This window comes from Manacus candei, unplaced genomic scaffold, assembly GCF_025592945.1.
Source record: "Manacus candei isolate 608988 ecotype Guabito, Panama unplaced genomic scaffold, ASM2559294v1 h1tg000077l, whole genome shotgun sequence".
Taxonomy (NCBI): domain Eukaryota; kingdom Metazoa; phylum Chordata; class Aves; order Passeriformes; family Pipridae; genus Manacus; species Manacus candei.
In genome coordinates this window covers 2,998,938-3,012,535 of record NW_026138125.1, presented here as the reverse complement: position 1 = coordinate 3,012,535, position 13,598 = coordinate 2,998,938, and the positions used below count along the sequence as shown (strand labels likewise).

General features: G+C 36.7%; 1 protein-coding gene across 4 annotated transcripts in view; it reads right to left on the bottom strand.

Annotated features, from left to right (window-relative positions):
* Window positions 1–13,598, bottom strand: part of SPOPL (speckle type BTB/POZ protein like) — a 63,500-nt gene that overhangs the window by 28,705 nt on the left and 21,197 nt on the right. For 2 of the 4 annotated variants that reach the window (XM_051810297.1, XM_051810296.1), the window contains 6 exons: window positions 9,797–9,974; window positions 9,646–9,701; window positions 7,978–8,100; window positions 6,600–6,742; window positions 6,462–6,515; window positions 139–4,375 (listed from right to left, as the gene is read on the bottom strand). In XM_051810297.1, coding sequence (XP_051666257.1) covers window positions 4,231–4,375; window positions 6,462–6,515; window positions 6,600–6,742; window positions 7,978–8,100; window positions 9,646–9,701; window positions 9,797–9,974 — 699 coding nt within the window. In that variant the 3' untranslated portion in view covers window positions 139–4,230. Of the gene's footprint in view, window positions 1–138; window positions 6,516–6,599; window positions 6,743–7,977; window positions 8,101–9,645; window positions 9,702–9,796; window positions 9,975–13,598 lie in introns of those variants that run through there. The other 2 variants (XM_051810298.1, XM_051810299.1) reach the window with 2 other exon arrangements.

The window sequence follows — 13,598 nt, the reverse complement described above, 5'->3', positions numbered from 1 at the left end:
TTTCCAAAAGCACAGCAGTATATTTTTCACTAGACTCACAGTGCTGGTAAAATACCTTTCTCAAAGCAAAGGCAGCCACTGGGAACAGATACAGGGGAAAAAAAAAAAAGGCAAACAAATACAAGCCAGACAGACACATTCTGTATAAGTAACAACTTTATTGTAACTTGATGTGCTGAAACGCAAAAATATTTTCAGCAACAAGGTACAAAAAGTATTTCACCATTAACATCAGCTGATAAAAAAAGGCTGGATGGTTTGATACAACTGTTTACATATCTGAATTCTCTTAATCATTTCCACCCCAAAACAGGTCTAAGTCATTTCACTGGTTTAATTTCTAAAATAGGACTCATTGATCTCAAGCCTTCAAAAACCAGGTTACAAATACAGTGAAGTTCCTTGCAAAACACTTGAAATAGTGAATTCCCTTTACAAACATAGTCCATTTACTGTAAGCAGAAGCCAAGTTATGAGACTAAGTGTCTTGCTAGCTAAGGAGCTAAGCTCTGCACTAAATACACTATTAACACCAGACAAAGAGGACAGGTAACATTCCACTTGTCAATTAAAAAAAAACCCAAAATCAATTAAGCTTAGGAATTTTAACCAGCTGTAAAATTCAACAAAATTTAACATTTCAGGTAGCAACACCTCACATTTTCAATTCACTGTCTTCCATGAAACACAGTTTCAAATACTGCACATCATTTTATACTCCCAAGGGAGAAAACTTGCTGTGAGGATTTAAAAGGAACATAACCTCCATACAGGTCTTCTACTGATCTTCTGTGCAAAGGTGAATTTTATACTAAATACTCAATGTTTAGAAAAACATCAGAACTAGAGTAACTCTGTGTCCATGATTATCACGTTTTGACATACACTTATCTTGTAACAGCAAATATTATCACAATTTCACAAAATGATACCATTACTCAACTTGTATCTGTAATACTTATTCCACTTGTTTGTGTAGTTTCTACCTCGGTGAAACTGAATTTAGGAAGAAGAATCGACATGCAACTTTTCCATCTCAATTGAGTATCAAACAGCATTCTCCTTCATCTTTAAAAATACCTTTCACAAAGACCTTGTATCCTGTTAAACCTTCCCTTCACTGCAACAGTTTCCTAAAAAGGCACAATGTGTTCATACTTCTGCATGCAGTAAATGGACTAGGAAATAAGGATTATTTATTGAAGCAACTTCCACCCAAAGCATCTCCTTAGGAGAGGCTCGAATGGAAAAAAAAAAAAATATATATATATATATAATACATAATAGCATTTTAACAGCAAATTGAGTCCTTATTTTTAGAAAGTCATTCTTGACAAAAAAAACACCGCACAGTCATACACACACGCGCACGCACACACAGGACACATGCAGGGTTCTCCCCAGAAAAGTATGGAAGCGGTGGTTCACATCTATCTGAGAGGGTAGTGTTGGCAAGCCAAAACATGGCACCTTCATACGTCATAGTCCTAATCTGGATAGAAAACTAAGGAAAAAAAAAAAAAAGAACAAAACACAAAACTCAGGTTTCAGCCTGAAAAAAAAATTTAGATAGCTTTTTTTCGATCTGCTGCACTTTGAACTGACAACTGAGGCTCTGAAGGGCAAGTTCTTGAGGTGTGGGGAATGAAACGAAGCTACTGAATCCGAAGAAGAAGGTTGTAATTACCAGCTGTCCCGTTTCAGTGAGAACACTGCATGTAGGTAATTAAAGAGGTGAATAATTAGTGCATTCACTTAAGAATACAGCAATTGTTTTACCTATTTCTTAAGAGCTGACAAAACTTGAAAATATACATAATAAATAAAATCAAATCTAAACAGATCAATCATCATAGGGCTTTTTCCTGTTAGTGTGACATCTGGTTTACACTGCCTGACTGGAGAAGGGGACACTCTACGATGTAGATGATATCACAGCACAGTGTCTGACATTTTTTGGTACCAAGTGTGCTATTAAGCTTCTTAAAATAAAAAATTCACAGAAATCCTTAAGCTTTCCCTCTGATTACTCTATGTTGTTACTTCAGAACAGGCTGACCTGGGCAATCATTACACCAGTAACTATTCAAGTCACTTTGCACATGAGAGCTGCGAGTTTTACAGTGATCAGCACGAGGATCTGTAGTCCCAACGCATTACACAGTGCAGCAAAAAAATCATGGTTTTGGAATAATTGCCTTTACTCTCTTATTGTGGAGAATGCCTACGAGACCTTATTTCAGATAAATACCTAAAAACTGGTAAAAGGATAAATCTCTACAAATATATAACTTGATGCCTTCTGTACTAGTTAAGTTTCCGATTTTACACTTCATCCATCATAAAGATTTAGTCAGAAGTCAAGAAGAAAATGCACATTTAGAGGTTTTAGTCTTCAAAATTGGACTGGACATTTTTTCCTATTTACCTTTGCTAGTGCCTTACAAGAAGCCAAAGTATAAAACTATATATTCTTTCCTCCAAAAATTTTGTTCAGAGCAATTCAGATGAATCTGAATGAAATGAGGATGGAGATAGATTTCAAGACAGTAAACAATTCAAAATTCTTCCTCTTTCCTCCCTGCATAACTTTTTTTTAATAGGTCAACTCAAACCCTTATGCAAATACGTTTATAAATTAAGTGAGATCTCCTCTCATTCCCCACTGCTAAACCCAAGTCTTCCCAAATAAAAAGAAATACAGCATATTATGACTATTACAGTAAACTCAATGCAATAACTCAGGGAACATTTAGAGTGTGCACTACTGCAGACTTTTCCTCCCAATTGTAAACAAAGCTATCAAACACTGAGGATGTTGATATTAAAGCTAAGGTTCATATAATAAAGAACTGGCCCGTGACAAGCAGTTTACAAATGTTTCATCCTTTTCACATTATGCAGAATTTCAATACCATCCACAATGCTAGTACAATAACTGAAATGCAAGACTGAGCAAGTCTCTGCTTGCAAATACCATCTGACATTTCAGGGAAATACTCCTCGATGTGTACACAGCCTCCTCAGGTGTTAATGGAAGCTGTGCACATAAGTCAAGATGGGAAAAATCCCTTCAAAGTTTTTACCATTCACATGCCTTTTTCAAATAAGCGAAAATATTCTGTTACTTAAATATGAAAGCTTGCAATAGCCACCTTCAATTGAGTCTTAAAAAGACATGCCTTTCTTTTCTAACAAAACTAAATCCCATGTGGCTGTGGGCATCTTAAAATGTATCTAAAAAGTTAAGCCACAATTACCTGTACCTCATTAATTCATCAAAAGCAAAATATATATGTACCACACAACATATAAAAGTTACACATTAAAAGTGCATATTCAGAATCCATTTGGCCCATTTCCTCAATTTACATTTGGTCATTCTATGCATCCTTTACTTTTCTATGTTAACCATACACGTGGGATATAATTTTTCCATATACAACATTATTCCTTTTCACACTGAACTCTTTACCTCTCGTTCAGTTCTGCATTCAATGTAAACTAATGATGGACCGTAAAGAAACACAAGCAAGAGGTTTATTCTGTGTTTCTTTTCACCGCTTGGACAGTTTTGACACACACACAGTAAGCATTACAAACTGTAATGAAAATACATTTTTGGGCCAAACCATTGCATATTTGCCCCCACAATGAAAAATAAATTACGTTCAAAGCAGTATATTGCCATAAATAGCCTGTAGGCATTCGCTGAAGGTAAACAGGCTCTCCCTATATTTAGCACTTGTCTAGGGTACATGATGTGCCTCTGGTTCAAGTGCTTTTAATGAGAGGCCAGTCAAAACCTTCCAGTTAGCACAGGACCAAACTATAATCTTTTTTTTTTTTCTTCTGAAAATAATGGAAGATCCCTTTCGAAAATTAATCTTCAGTTTTCAACTTTACTGCATTATGGAGCTAGTGCAATCCTGCAGAGCCTAGTCAAAAAGACAAGGCACATTAAAAATAATAATAAAAAAATCAAGATACATTAGACTATATGGACTAGAGAGTCATTGAAGATAATTTAAGGCCTTTCAGTGAATTAATCAGTCTAATTTAAAGCTGAGGATTAAACCATAAATTATCCATCTGAAAAGCAAACAATAGGCTTTTTCAGCTTCTGTTCTGTGGACAAGGATAACAAAAACTCTTGTTATGCTTTGTGAAAACACCTCTGGACATGGAGGAGTAGAGTCAGTCCAATTTCTCTAAAGTTCATGGAAGATTTCATGACTGTTTTAGCCGTTTGCGTGGAATGCCAAACTGTGGACACTGTGCAGACGCCAGTGCGCGAAAGGCCTCTGCTACTAAGTGAGGGTGGGAGTGGATCATGGACTTCCAGCCTGCTGTTTCCATTATGTCTGTTGCTTGGCTGAAAACAGAAGCATTAAGAACAGTCACACAATTTTACAAACCAAATGCACAGCGGAGAAGAGCAGGCAAGGCAGGGCTAGTGCAGAAGAGCCACTGTAAAATGACAGACGATGAAAGCCAGTAAGGATGCCGATGGACAGATGCAGCGAATTCCAATGTGGGTTTATCATCATAATCAGATGTAGGACTACTCAGCACCAGCAAGACCTCAGCTACAGAACTACATCCATTACTGCGCACTGTTTTAGGATAACCACCTTGAAATTGCTCAGGAAAAACACTAAAATAAAGAGGAAAACTAGAGGAAAATGAGTTCCAGAGCAGAGACAAAAAGCAAGGCGAGACATGATAATCTCATTACATAAAAGGGCATGCTCAATTTGGGGAGAGAGAAGGATGACAAAATGAATCAGCTGAAACTGCAGCAAAAATGATGTAGTTCATCTACTATAAAGAGCCATGAAGACAGATTAGCTGGCTGGCTACAAAACCCTTCCCTGGGAGTCTGCAGTCTCAGTACCAGTGGAGCATACTTGAGAACATTCATCCTTTTTTTCAGTACAGATGATGGACTACATTCAAAATGGCTTTCAATGGCCACTGTTGATTTTTAACTAACATAGAAACAACAACAGATTTCAGCAAGTATTACACTGACATCCTGGAGATTAAAAACTATGCATTTACTCAATGTATGTATTTACTTTTTGGTGAAATAATATAGATGAAAGCAAAAAAATTCACTCTGCACATGAAGAATATTGCACTGGTTGGGATGAATACCACATTGACACAGGATAAATCTGTAATTTGGAACTAACATCTTATGCATCAATCCCAAATTTCTGTTGCTCTACATTTTCAGAAGCCTTTCATGAGCACCCTCATACTGTTTCAGGAACACAATCAAGTATAAAGTTAGCAGTTGACCTCTGTACCATATGATCTCTAAAACACCTTTGGCAGATTTCTAATGCAAGTCTTTAATCTTCTGCTGCAAGTCAGTAAAGGTAAGTGCCTTGAGAAACAAAACCAAAGTTCAGACTTCCTGGTGCCCAGAGTCAGTAAATTAAGCCAGGCCCTCTCACATTATTTCTCTGATTTACTGTGGATGCTTTAGCCGAAGCAAAGATGGCCAGCATGTTAGCTGGCAATTACTCAAGACTGAAGTCAGCTCAGGAACTTCCAAATCACTTGAGGAGAAATAAATACATCAACTAGTTTACATAGTCACAATTCTGACTTATCCTTATTACTGGTATTTTACTATTTACTTTCCACCAGCCCCTTCTTTTCCACATCATGCTCAATCATTAGGCCTGTGAAGCCTTTTTTATTCAAAGGAGAAACACTCTAATTTAAACTAACTGGTACAACCCAGCCTTTAACTTCTCTAGAGATCCTGACAGTAAGAAATAAATGCTCTACTGCCCTTTTACTGTCTGACCCCACCACTGGCTATTCCTGTCTTCTACCCCATGACTCACTTGAGCTGCTGCTGCAATCAGTGCCACAGTCTGAGCCACACAGTCTCAACCTATTTCCAGTGTAGGCAGGAGCACTCAGAGTCAGCCAGATCGGAGGGACCTGCCTGACTAGTTGTGTGGCCTCCAGAGCACCAGTGCTGGCATGTGGGAAGATGCACAAACATGTCCCCAAAGGCAAAAAAGAGCAACTGCCCTCCTGTCTTTGGAAATACGGCAGGCTCAGGCAACACTGCGGGCTCACACTGACCTAAGCAAGTCTTGAAACCACACTGGGGTTATCACTCCTCCAGGCACAAACCTGGTTAGTGAAGAGAATGGTTTCCTTTATAAAGGCTGCTGCCACCATCTCACAGCACTATGTCCCTAGGAGTGGGAATAAAAGCCAGCTATTGTTAGGTTCTCACACTGGAGGGCAGTTAACGCTCCCTGTCATTTAAAGGGGAAGTCACAATCATAACTGGGGTAGTATCTGCTGATTCCTACTTTACTTACAGTCAGTGACAGGCCTCAGTAGTGTGGAAATGAAGCAACAGTTCTTAAGATCTGCAGTCTATTTAGCAGTGTTTGTACAGAACATCGTGGGGCAGGGAAACTTACTTGCTATTCCAGTTTTTCCCATCTTTACACCCAAGTTGTCTAAGAACACTGCACCTGTAAGAGAGAATTGTGCCAATATTGAAAAGGTACACAAAGCATAAATACAAAGGTATTTAGAGTTCCATAAACAGTACTTGCCTGTTAATAAAGTCTATTGCTTGTGCTTTTAACTGTTCAGCGCTGTGCAAATCTGCGAGGATAAGAATGTCAGCAACATTTTCTACGGAGAGGTTACTGCAGAGTGCTTCCTCACACATCACCTTCAGCCTTTCCAGTGCATACTGGTGAAAGAGAAAAACTACACTAATCATTCTCCAAACTCATTCCTTCTGCCCTTATCTCCACAGCTCTTAAGACAGTTCCAGTCATGAACGACTTGGTGCCTCCCAAGATTAACATCAAACCTCCTCCAAACATGTACTTCAAAACACAATATGCTATAGTGAAGAGTTCTCAAACATAAGACATGCACTAGGCTTGACCAACTGATCAAACACTTCACCCACAGAACTTTTATTAAAACAACAAAAATGACTAATTCAGAAGTTTTCATCTCCTTTCAGTTTGGTAAGGGAGGAAGAGCAAGGAACACACATGGGCTCTTTATCAAAATCAGAATTAGACATGTTCTTATCTCAAAGCAAGAGGCAAGATATTATATAATGGAGAGTTTCATCAAACTGTCCTAGGCAAAATACATTAGCCTATTTAAAACTAGCCTGTTTCAAGTTTAGCCCCAACCCATCTTTGAATTTCTTAATTTCTGTCATACCTTTGACACAGCCTACCAGAAATTTGATATAAAACAAATGCATTCTCATATTATATTTTGCATGAATAAACTGTGCTTCTTTTTTTGAAAGATGACACATTATGAACAGTTTTATTTTCTGGTAATGCAGACGTACAACTGTACCTTATAATAGTCTCTACATTTATCAATTATTCCCTAAATAAAGGCCATCATTCATAAAATAACTTTAATTGCTGAGCTGCTGTAAGTCCCTTTATCTCAAAAAGCACAGCAGAAAGAGTATTTTTCTATTGAGCAACAGTTTAAAGAGTAGACAAGATCCTAACACGGAAGAGATAAAAGATTAGAACTGTTATGTTTGTAGGGAAGACAAAAAGATGAAAGTTCTAAAGTAGCAATACTTTAGGGAGCAGTTAATTCACGAATTTGTATAAATCTTCTTGAAGAACACAAAGATATAGGATACATTTTATTCAAGACCAATTTTCCAAATCATATTAATAATCCTCAAATTCCAAAAAAAATTGATAGTAAATAAATATCTGAAACACTTCTGTTTAAGAAAGATTTATCAGCCTCCCACTTCTAAAAAAAAATAAAAATCTACTCTTTCCCATCTTTCTCCATTTCTGATGAGATCTGGTTCTCATATTTAAAAAATCAAAGTATGTATCAATCTGAACCTAAGATTATTTTTTTTTTTTTACACAAATATTCCACAAGCAAACATGAGGTTTGAGAACTTCAGAGTCAACTACTTACTTTGTCTGCAGCTGCCAACAAATTGTCAGCCATTTTTTCAAGGTTTGGTGCTTTTCCTGTGTAAATGAATCTCATCATTTCTTTAAAAACTTCAGGGTCTACATCATTTATTTCTACACGATTCTGGGAAAGAAGAAGAATCAATAAAAGTCTTTTAAATTTAAAGTGAATATCCATTATCATCTGCATGCACACTACAAGTTTTCATTTGCCATCCATCATACAAAATCCTTACAAAATTAAGTTAACATTCAACAAAGTTAAGCAGAAAGCAACCAAAAAAGCTCTCAAAAAGTCAGGTGGAAATCAGTTGGAAAAGCTTCAGCAATAAAAAGTAATGGCAACTTTCTTTCTAGAAATGTATAACTCTGGAATCTATCATACAGATTGTACATAAAAATCAAGACACAGTTTCAGGAATATTTAAAAATGCTTCAAAGGTTCCAATCCAACAGCAAAGTGTTTGGAATATCAGAAGTCAGAGCAGTAGACGGAACAAGTTGAGGCATTTTTCGCTTGACTTCAACTAAGTCCACACAACCTATGTTTTGTTCTCAGAATCCAAAAAAGCAAACAAAGCAGCACATTGAACAGGCATCATGTAGCTGAAGACCATCCTAATACAACAGTGGTATTGCATGTTTGACCCAACTCTACAGCAGCATTCCCTAGAAGCAACTAAGGAAGTAGGAAATTATGTCAGAGATGTAGAATGAAGCATCAGACTTTTGAATGGAGTACAAAAATCACAGGCCATCAGCACACAAGAGGCACTGGTGTGTTCTGGTTCCCTATCACACTACTTAGGAGTTGGGCTGTGCTGGACATTTACTGCTAACAAGAAGACAAAGGCCTGGCATGGCACATTACTGAAGTTGTAACATGGCTGTGTTTCTTTCAGCCCAAAAACCTCAATGAAATGCTCCAAATATTCCAATTCCACCTGTGAAAGTTTCCAAGCTGGAGAAGTGCAGGGAAGCAAAGTGCCATGTCTGTGAAACTCAATTGTACTACAGCACCATATCCCTCTGGTATATTTGCTCACACAGTGGCATCCTGCAGCCTTCAAGAACAGGTGATGATCATCTATTCCTATTTTTCATATTCTTTTTCATGAAAGACACAAACAACTCCTCACTGTGGGAGGTAACAAGCGCATAAAAGCAGAAGCAGCTCTCTGCTGATTAACTATCCATCCAAAACACTTACACAGGTCAAGTGCCTGCAGAAGCTGTGAATGAAAAGCAGTGTTTCACTGCCTCAGGGCTTAATTTGAATCATAATTCACCCCTTGTTTCTTGGCTACCATAAAAAAATGCTTTAATACACAATAGTAGAACCTTAGTCAAGTCAATCAGCTTATGTGAAGATAAAAACTAAAGCAGAAAGGGGCAGAGATTACCAGGCCAATTACAGCAGTAGCTAATGTTTAGAAACATCATCTAGGGCAGACACAAGTACCTGAAAAAACAAATCCTGCAGCACCTCTCTGTTCTATCTACACAAACTCCCTCAGAACTCACCAAGAGAGAATTCAGGAGCAGTCCCTCTTCCCCTCATGCATCCTCATCACACAGTTCCCATCTTCCTCAATCTGCAATACCTCGAGTTTTATGCGAGTTTTCCCTTTTTCACAAAGTTACAGGTAATATTTTCAGTAAAGCTTACCTTTTTGCTTTCCTCCATTTCATGTTCAAACATTGCATTAAAAACTGGAGATCGTGCTGCATCGAGAAAAGTTAAGTATTAAATATAATCAAATTTTAAACTCTAAGCAATTTAAATTACAAAATAATAGCGAGACAAAAGTAGAAAGTACCTGCAAGGACAGATTTATGAGCTTTGAATTCTTGTCCTCCTACATAAAAACTGCAATCTGTAAATCTTGTGGTTTCCCAGAGATTCCCTAAATCTTCTGCTAGTCGACATTCAGGTACCTTCAAAGTGTTTGTATTAGACTGTCCTGATATATTTACTGAGTCTTGGACCACGCTTACCTAACAGAAAATCACAGCAAGACAACTCCTTCATAACTGAATGCCAATAATAATAATATTTAAATTACAGTACCTATGGCTAGAATTTCAGTAATTCCAAAGAAAAGCAAAAAAACAGTGATGTTTCTGGCATTAGACCAGAACCATAAACTAATGCTTTACAGTTTACTTTTAAGTAAAATACAACAAATAGGGCTTTACTTAGAGATTCTAATATTATTTACTTATCCAACCAAAACAAAAAGAAAGAGCACAATAGCACATGCTACCTGAAAGACATGCCAAAGTAAATAAGTTGAGGAGAGATATGGTTCTTGGGATATCAGTGGAATAAAAAAAAAAATTAACAGTTTAACTATTTCAGAGTTAAATTACCAGTTCGACACTTTACACTTAAATAAAATATATACAAAATTTTATACATATCATCAGGATCACAAGGTCACAGGAACTTTTCATAAGAATAACCCACAGAAATTTTTAATCAGATAGCCTTTATTTTAATGACAGTAAGTTCATACTTAACCTGCAATGTGGTAATGCAAACTAAGTGCAAGTAACAGCTCCTTCCTTATTTCCTTTTACTGTGTCCAGCTGAGGCAGGAATCACAAGTGATTGTTTTCCAAACAAGATTAAAAGCCATTATTTTCAAAATACCAGATGTAGTAGGTAACTTCAGTAACGAAATGCATGCTCACAGGATGTAATTTCTGCACAGAACTACTGAAGAAAATGGTGAAATATGTGTATTTGAAGTGAATATATTGCCATTATGCTCCATGTTTAAGTCTTTCACATAAGAAGTAAACAGGTCAGTAGTACTCCTACTTGCTTTTTTCAGGGATCTTCATATGCTAAATCCTTTTAATGAGGGAAAACAGAAGAGCTCAGCAGGTTTTGCTTCTCTTGTCTGAGAGTACACACATGAGAATAAAACCTTTGTAAAGAGCCATGCTACAAGACCTTGATCACTCCATCTCCCAAATACAGAAAATTAGGGTTATATGTTAAGAGAAAATGCTGATACTGCCAGGATCAGGGCTTTGATTGATTTCCAGAGGCACAGCATCTGGAATAAATCTGGCATAAAGCAAAAATAGCACACCTAAGCTTCACAGAAAGTTGGAGCACTGCAAACCAAACTCCAGACCAGAGGAGGAGGAGGATGATCCAATTATGACAGCAGCTTGGGGATTTGAGTCATTGCATAATTCCCTGTATCAACCCATTCCCCCTTGTGAATATAAGAAATTCCTTTACATTCTTCCACCTTTTAAAGGGAAAAAAAAAAGAAACCCAAAGCACTGCAAATCTTCCCTGTCACGGTAAGACTGTACATTTATAAAACTGAAAAAATTTACAGAGCTGTTGTGTTCTCTATTTCACAGTTTTCACACACACAGTGATTTCAGGAGATAAACATACACACAAAGGAAGTTTTAGCTCAGCCAAGCTCATCTTCTGTTGCCAGAGGAGAGCTGTGCTTCTCCAGAGCCTTGACTCAAAGTTCCTGATCCCTGTTTGTCCACTCAGCATCCTCTTGGTCGCTACAGACAGTGCCTAAGAAGGTCATCTACACACTCCTCATGTGCACCTAAACTGATCACTGACCTTCCAAGTTTCCATTTTAGAACACTTTCTAGTATATATTGAAAGTTGTGCAACACAACAATTTACTATGGTTTTAACATATAACCCGAGCAAAATTTTAATTCAAGGCTCCTCCACCTGAGTGGCCCGGCATGTATTGTCTATAAATAGCAAGAACTTTTAAATATTCTAAATACAAAGGCTTGTAGGGGTCTGATGTTTCATATCTCACTTGTCCAGATGATATGCTTAAAATCAACCGCATTTTCCTTTTTTAATTTATTTAAATCAAGCTGAAATCCAACCAAGTTAATCCCATAAAATGACTGAAAATTCATCAACTTGAACAAGTTCTGTGTGTGAGACATTATTGTATTAACTGATATAATTTTCTTGATTTTGAATCTGTGGTGATCTAATAGTAAAAATATAAGTGATTCCCTAGACTACTGTCATGCTAAGCCAGGTAAGAGATCTGTGAAAGCACTCATGAGGAAAAACATCCCTGCAGAGAATATACTATTCCATTAGCAAATGAAAACACTTGTAAGGCTTCAGTACTTTGAGATTATACACAAAGGGAGAATTGAGTGAAACAGAGATCAGTTCACTTAAAAAAAAAAAAAAACAACCAAAATTGAGGTTGTATTTAATCACAAGGCCACTTGTCAGTGGCAGCACCAGACTTCACAAAGTATTTAAACTTAACAACCCTTCAGGTTCCAATCCAAGGGCATATCCAGCTGATCTTAGGAACCTTTGGCAACACAGAATATCTATTGCTGCCAAAGGTGACCAAATAATCTTCCTGCAATCCAACAGGAGGAAGAGCCAACCAACACAGTCGGCCTTTACTAAATACCTGCTGTGTCTGACAAGTCTCATGCAATATAGTTTTAAGTGGTAAGTCAGTTTTCCAACCAGGATACAAGTAGGAAGGCAAACACAGAAATTAGCACTTAAAGTTAAGTTTTAAAAGGACAAAAACTTCAGACTTGTCTATAGAAAGAGGTCCTTCAAACAACACCTGTTATTTCTAACGGCAGCTGAAGAGCTAGAATCACATATCTAAATAAATTCTTAAAATATTTGGATTGCCATTTTTTCCTTTATCCTGAAATAAGCCAGAAGTTATTTTAACATGCTCACTATGCAGAACTGCATGTTTTACTTCCTTCAGCATTTATAATCAGAGTAGGTCAAGCACTTCACAAAAGTCACTCACATTAAAACATCAAAAAATTTTGTAGGGAAATACAGTTATATGCAAAAATTAGCATCAAAGTTTAAATAACAGTATTTCTCTGTGGAAAATTCAATATTTCTTCTTTTTTTTTTTTTACTTCATTTCTAAAATTAGAGAGTGATCTATTTCCAAAACCAAACACTACTTTTAAGAGCTGTTCATTTACATCAAAGTGTTCATTAAGAGGACAACTTAAAATGAGAAAATACTCAAAAGTATCTTTATAAAACCATAAAACACTTGTTTTATCTGCTTTTATCACCCAAATAATTGTATTCATAACAAATTTATCATGCAGCTAATTTAACTTGTCTAAATGAAAATAAGATGCACTATATTTGCAATATCTAGTCTCAAGGGCCACATTTCAATTATTCTTCCTACCCAGCATAATGACATATAATTAAATTGTAATCTTGCCAAGACAATTTTACACATTTCCTGTAAATACACAGATCAAAGCAAACTTATTAGCAGTTAGAGCATCTATCATCCTCCTAAGTCACTAATCACTTTATGGCAGCCCAGATAACTGGTCAATGTATATTTAACATACACTCTACTTACACTGCTACTTTCCCTAGTTTCCATTTTTAACACTAAGTAAGCTTTTTACTGAATTTTAATATGATAATTTAGGTTACCAACATAACTGATATTATGGAAACGAACCATAATACTCCATGAATTTAAATTTATACCACAGCTCTCAATACTAATTTTCAGTATCAAGCACACCTTCTACAGGATACTTGCATTTGCCCAGAAAACAAAATGTAACAATTAG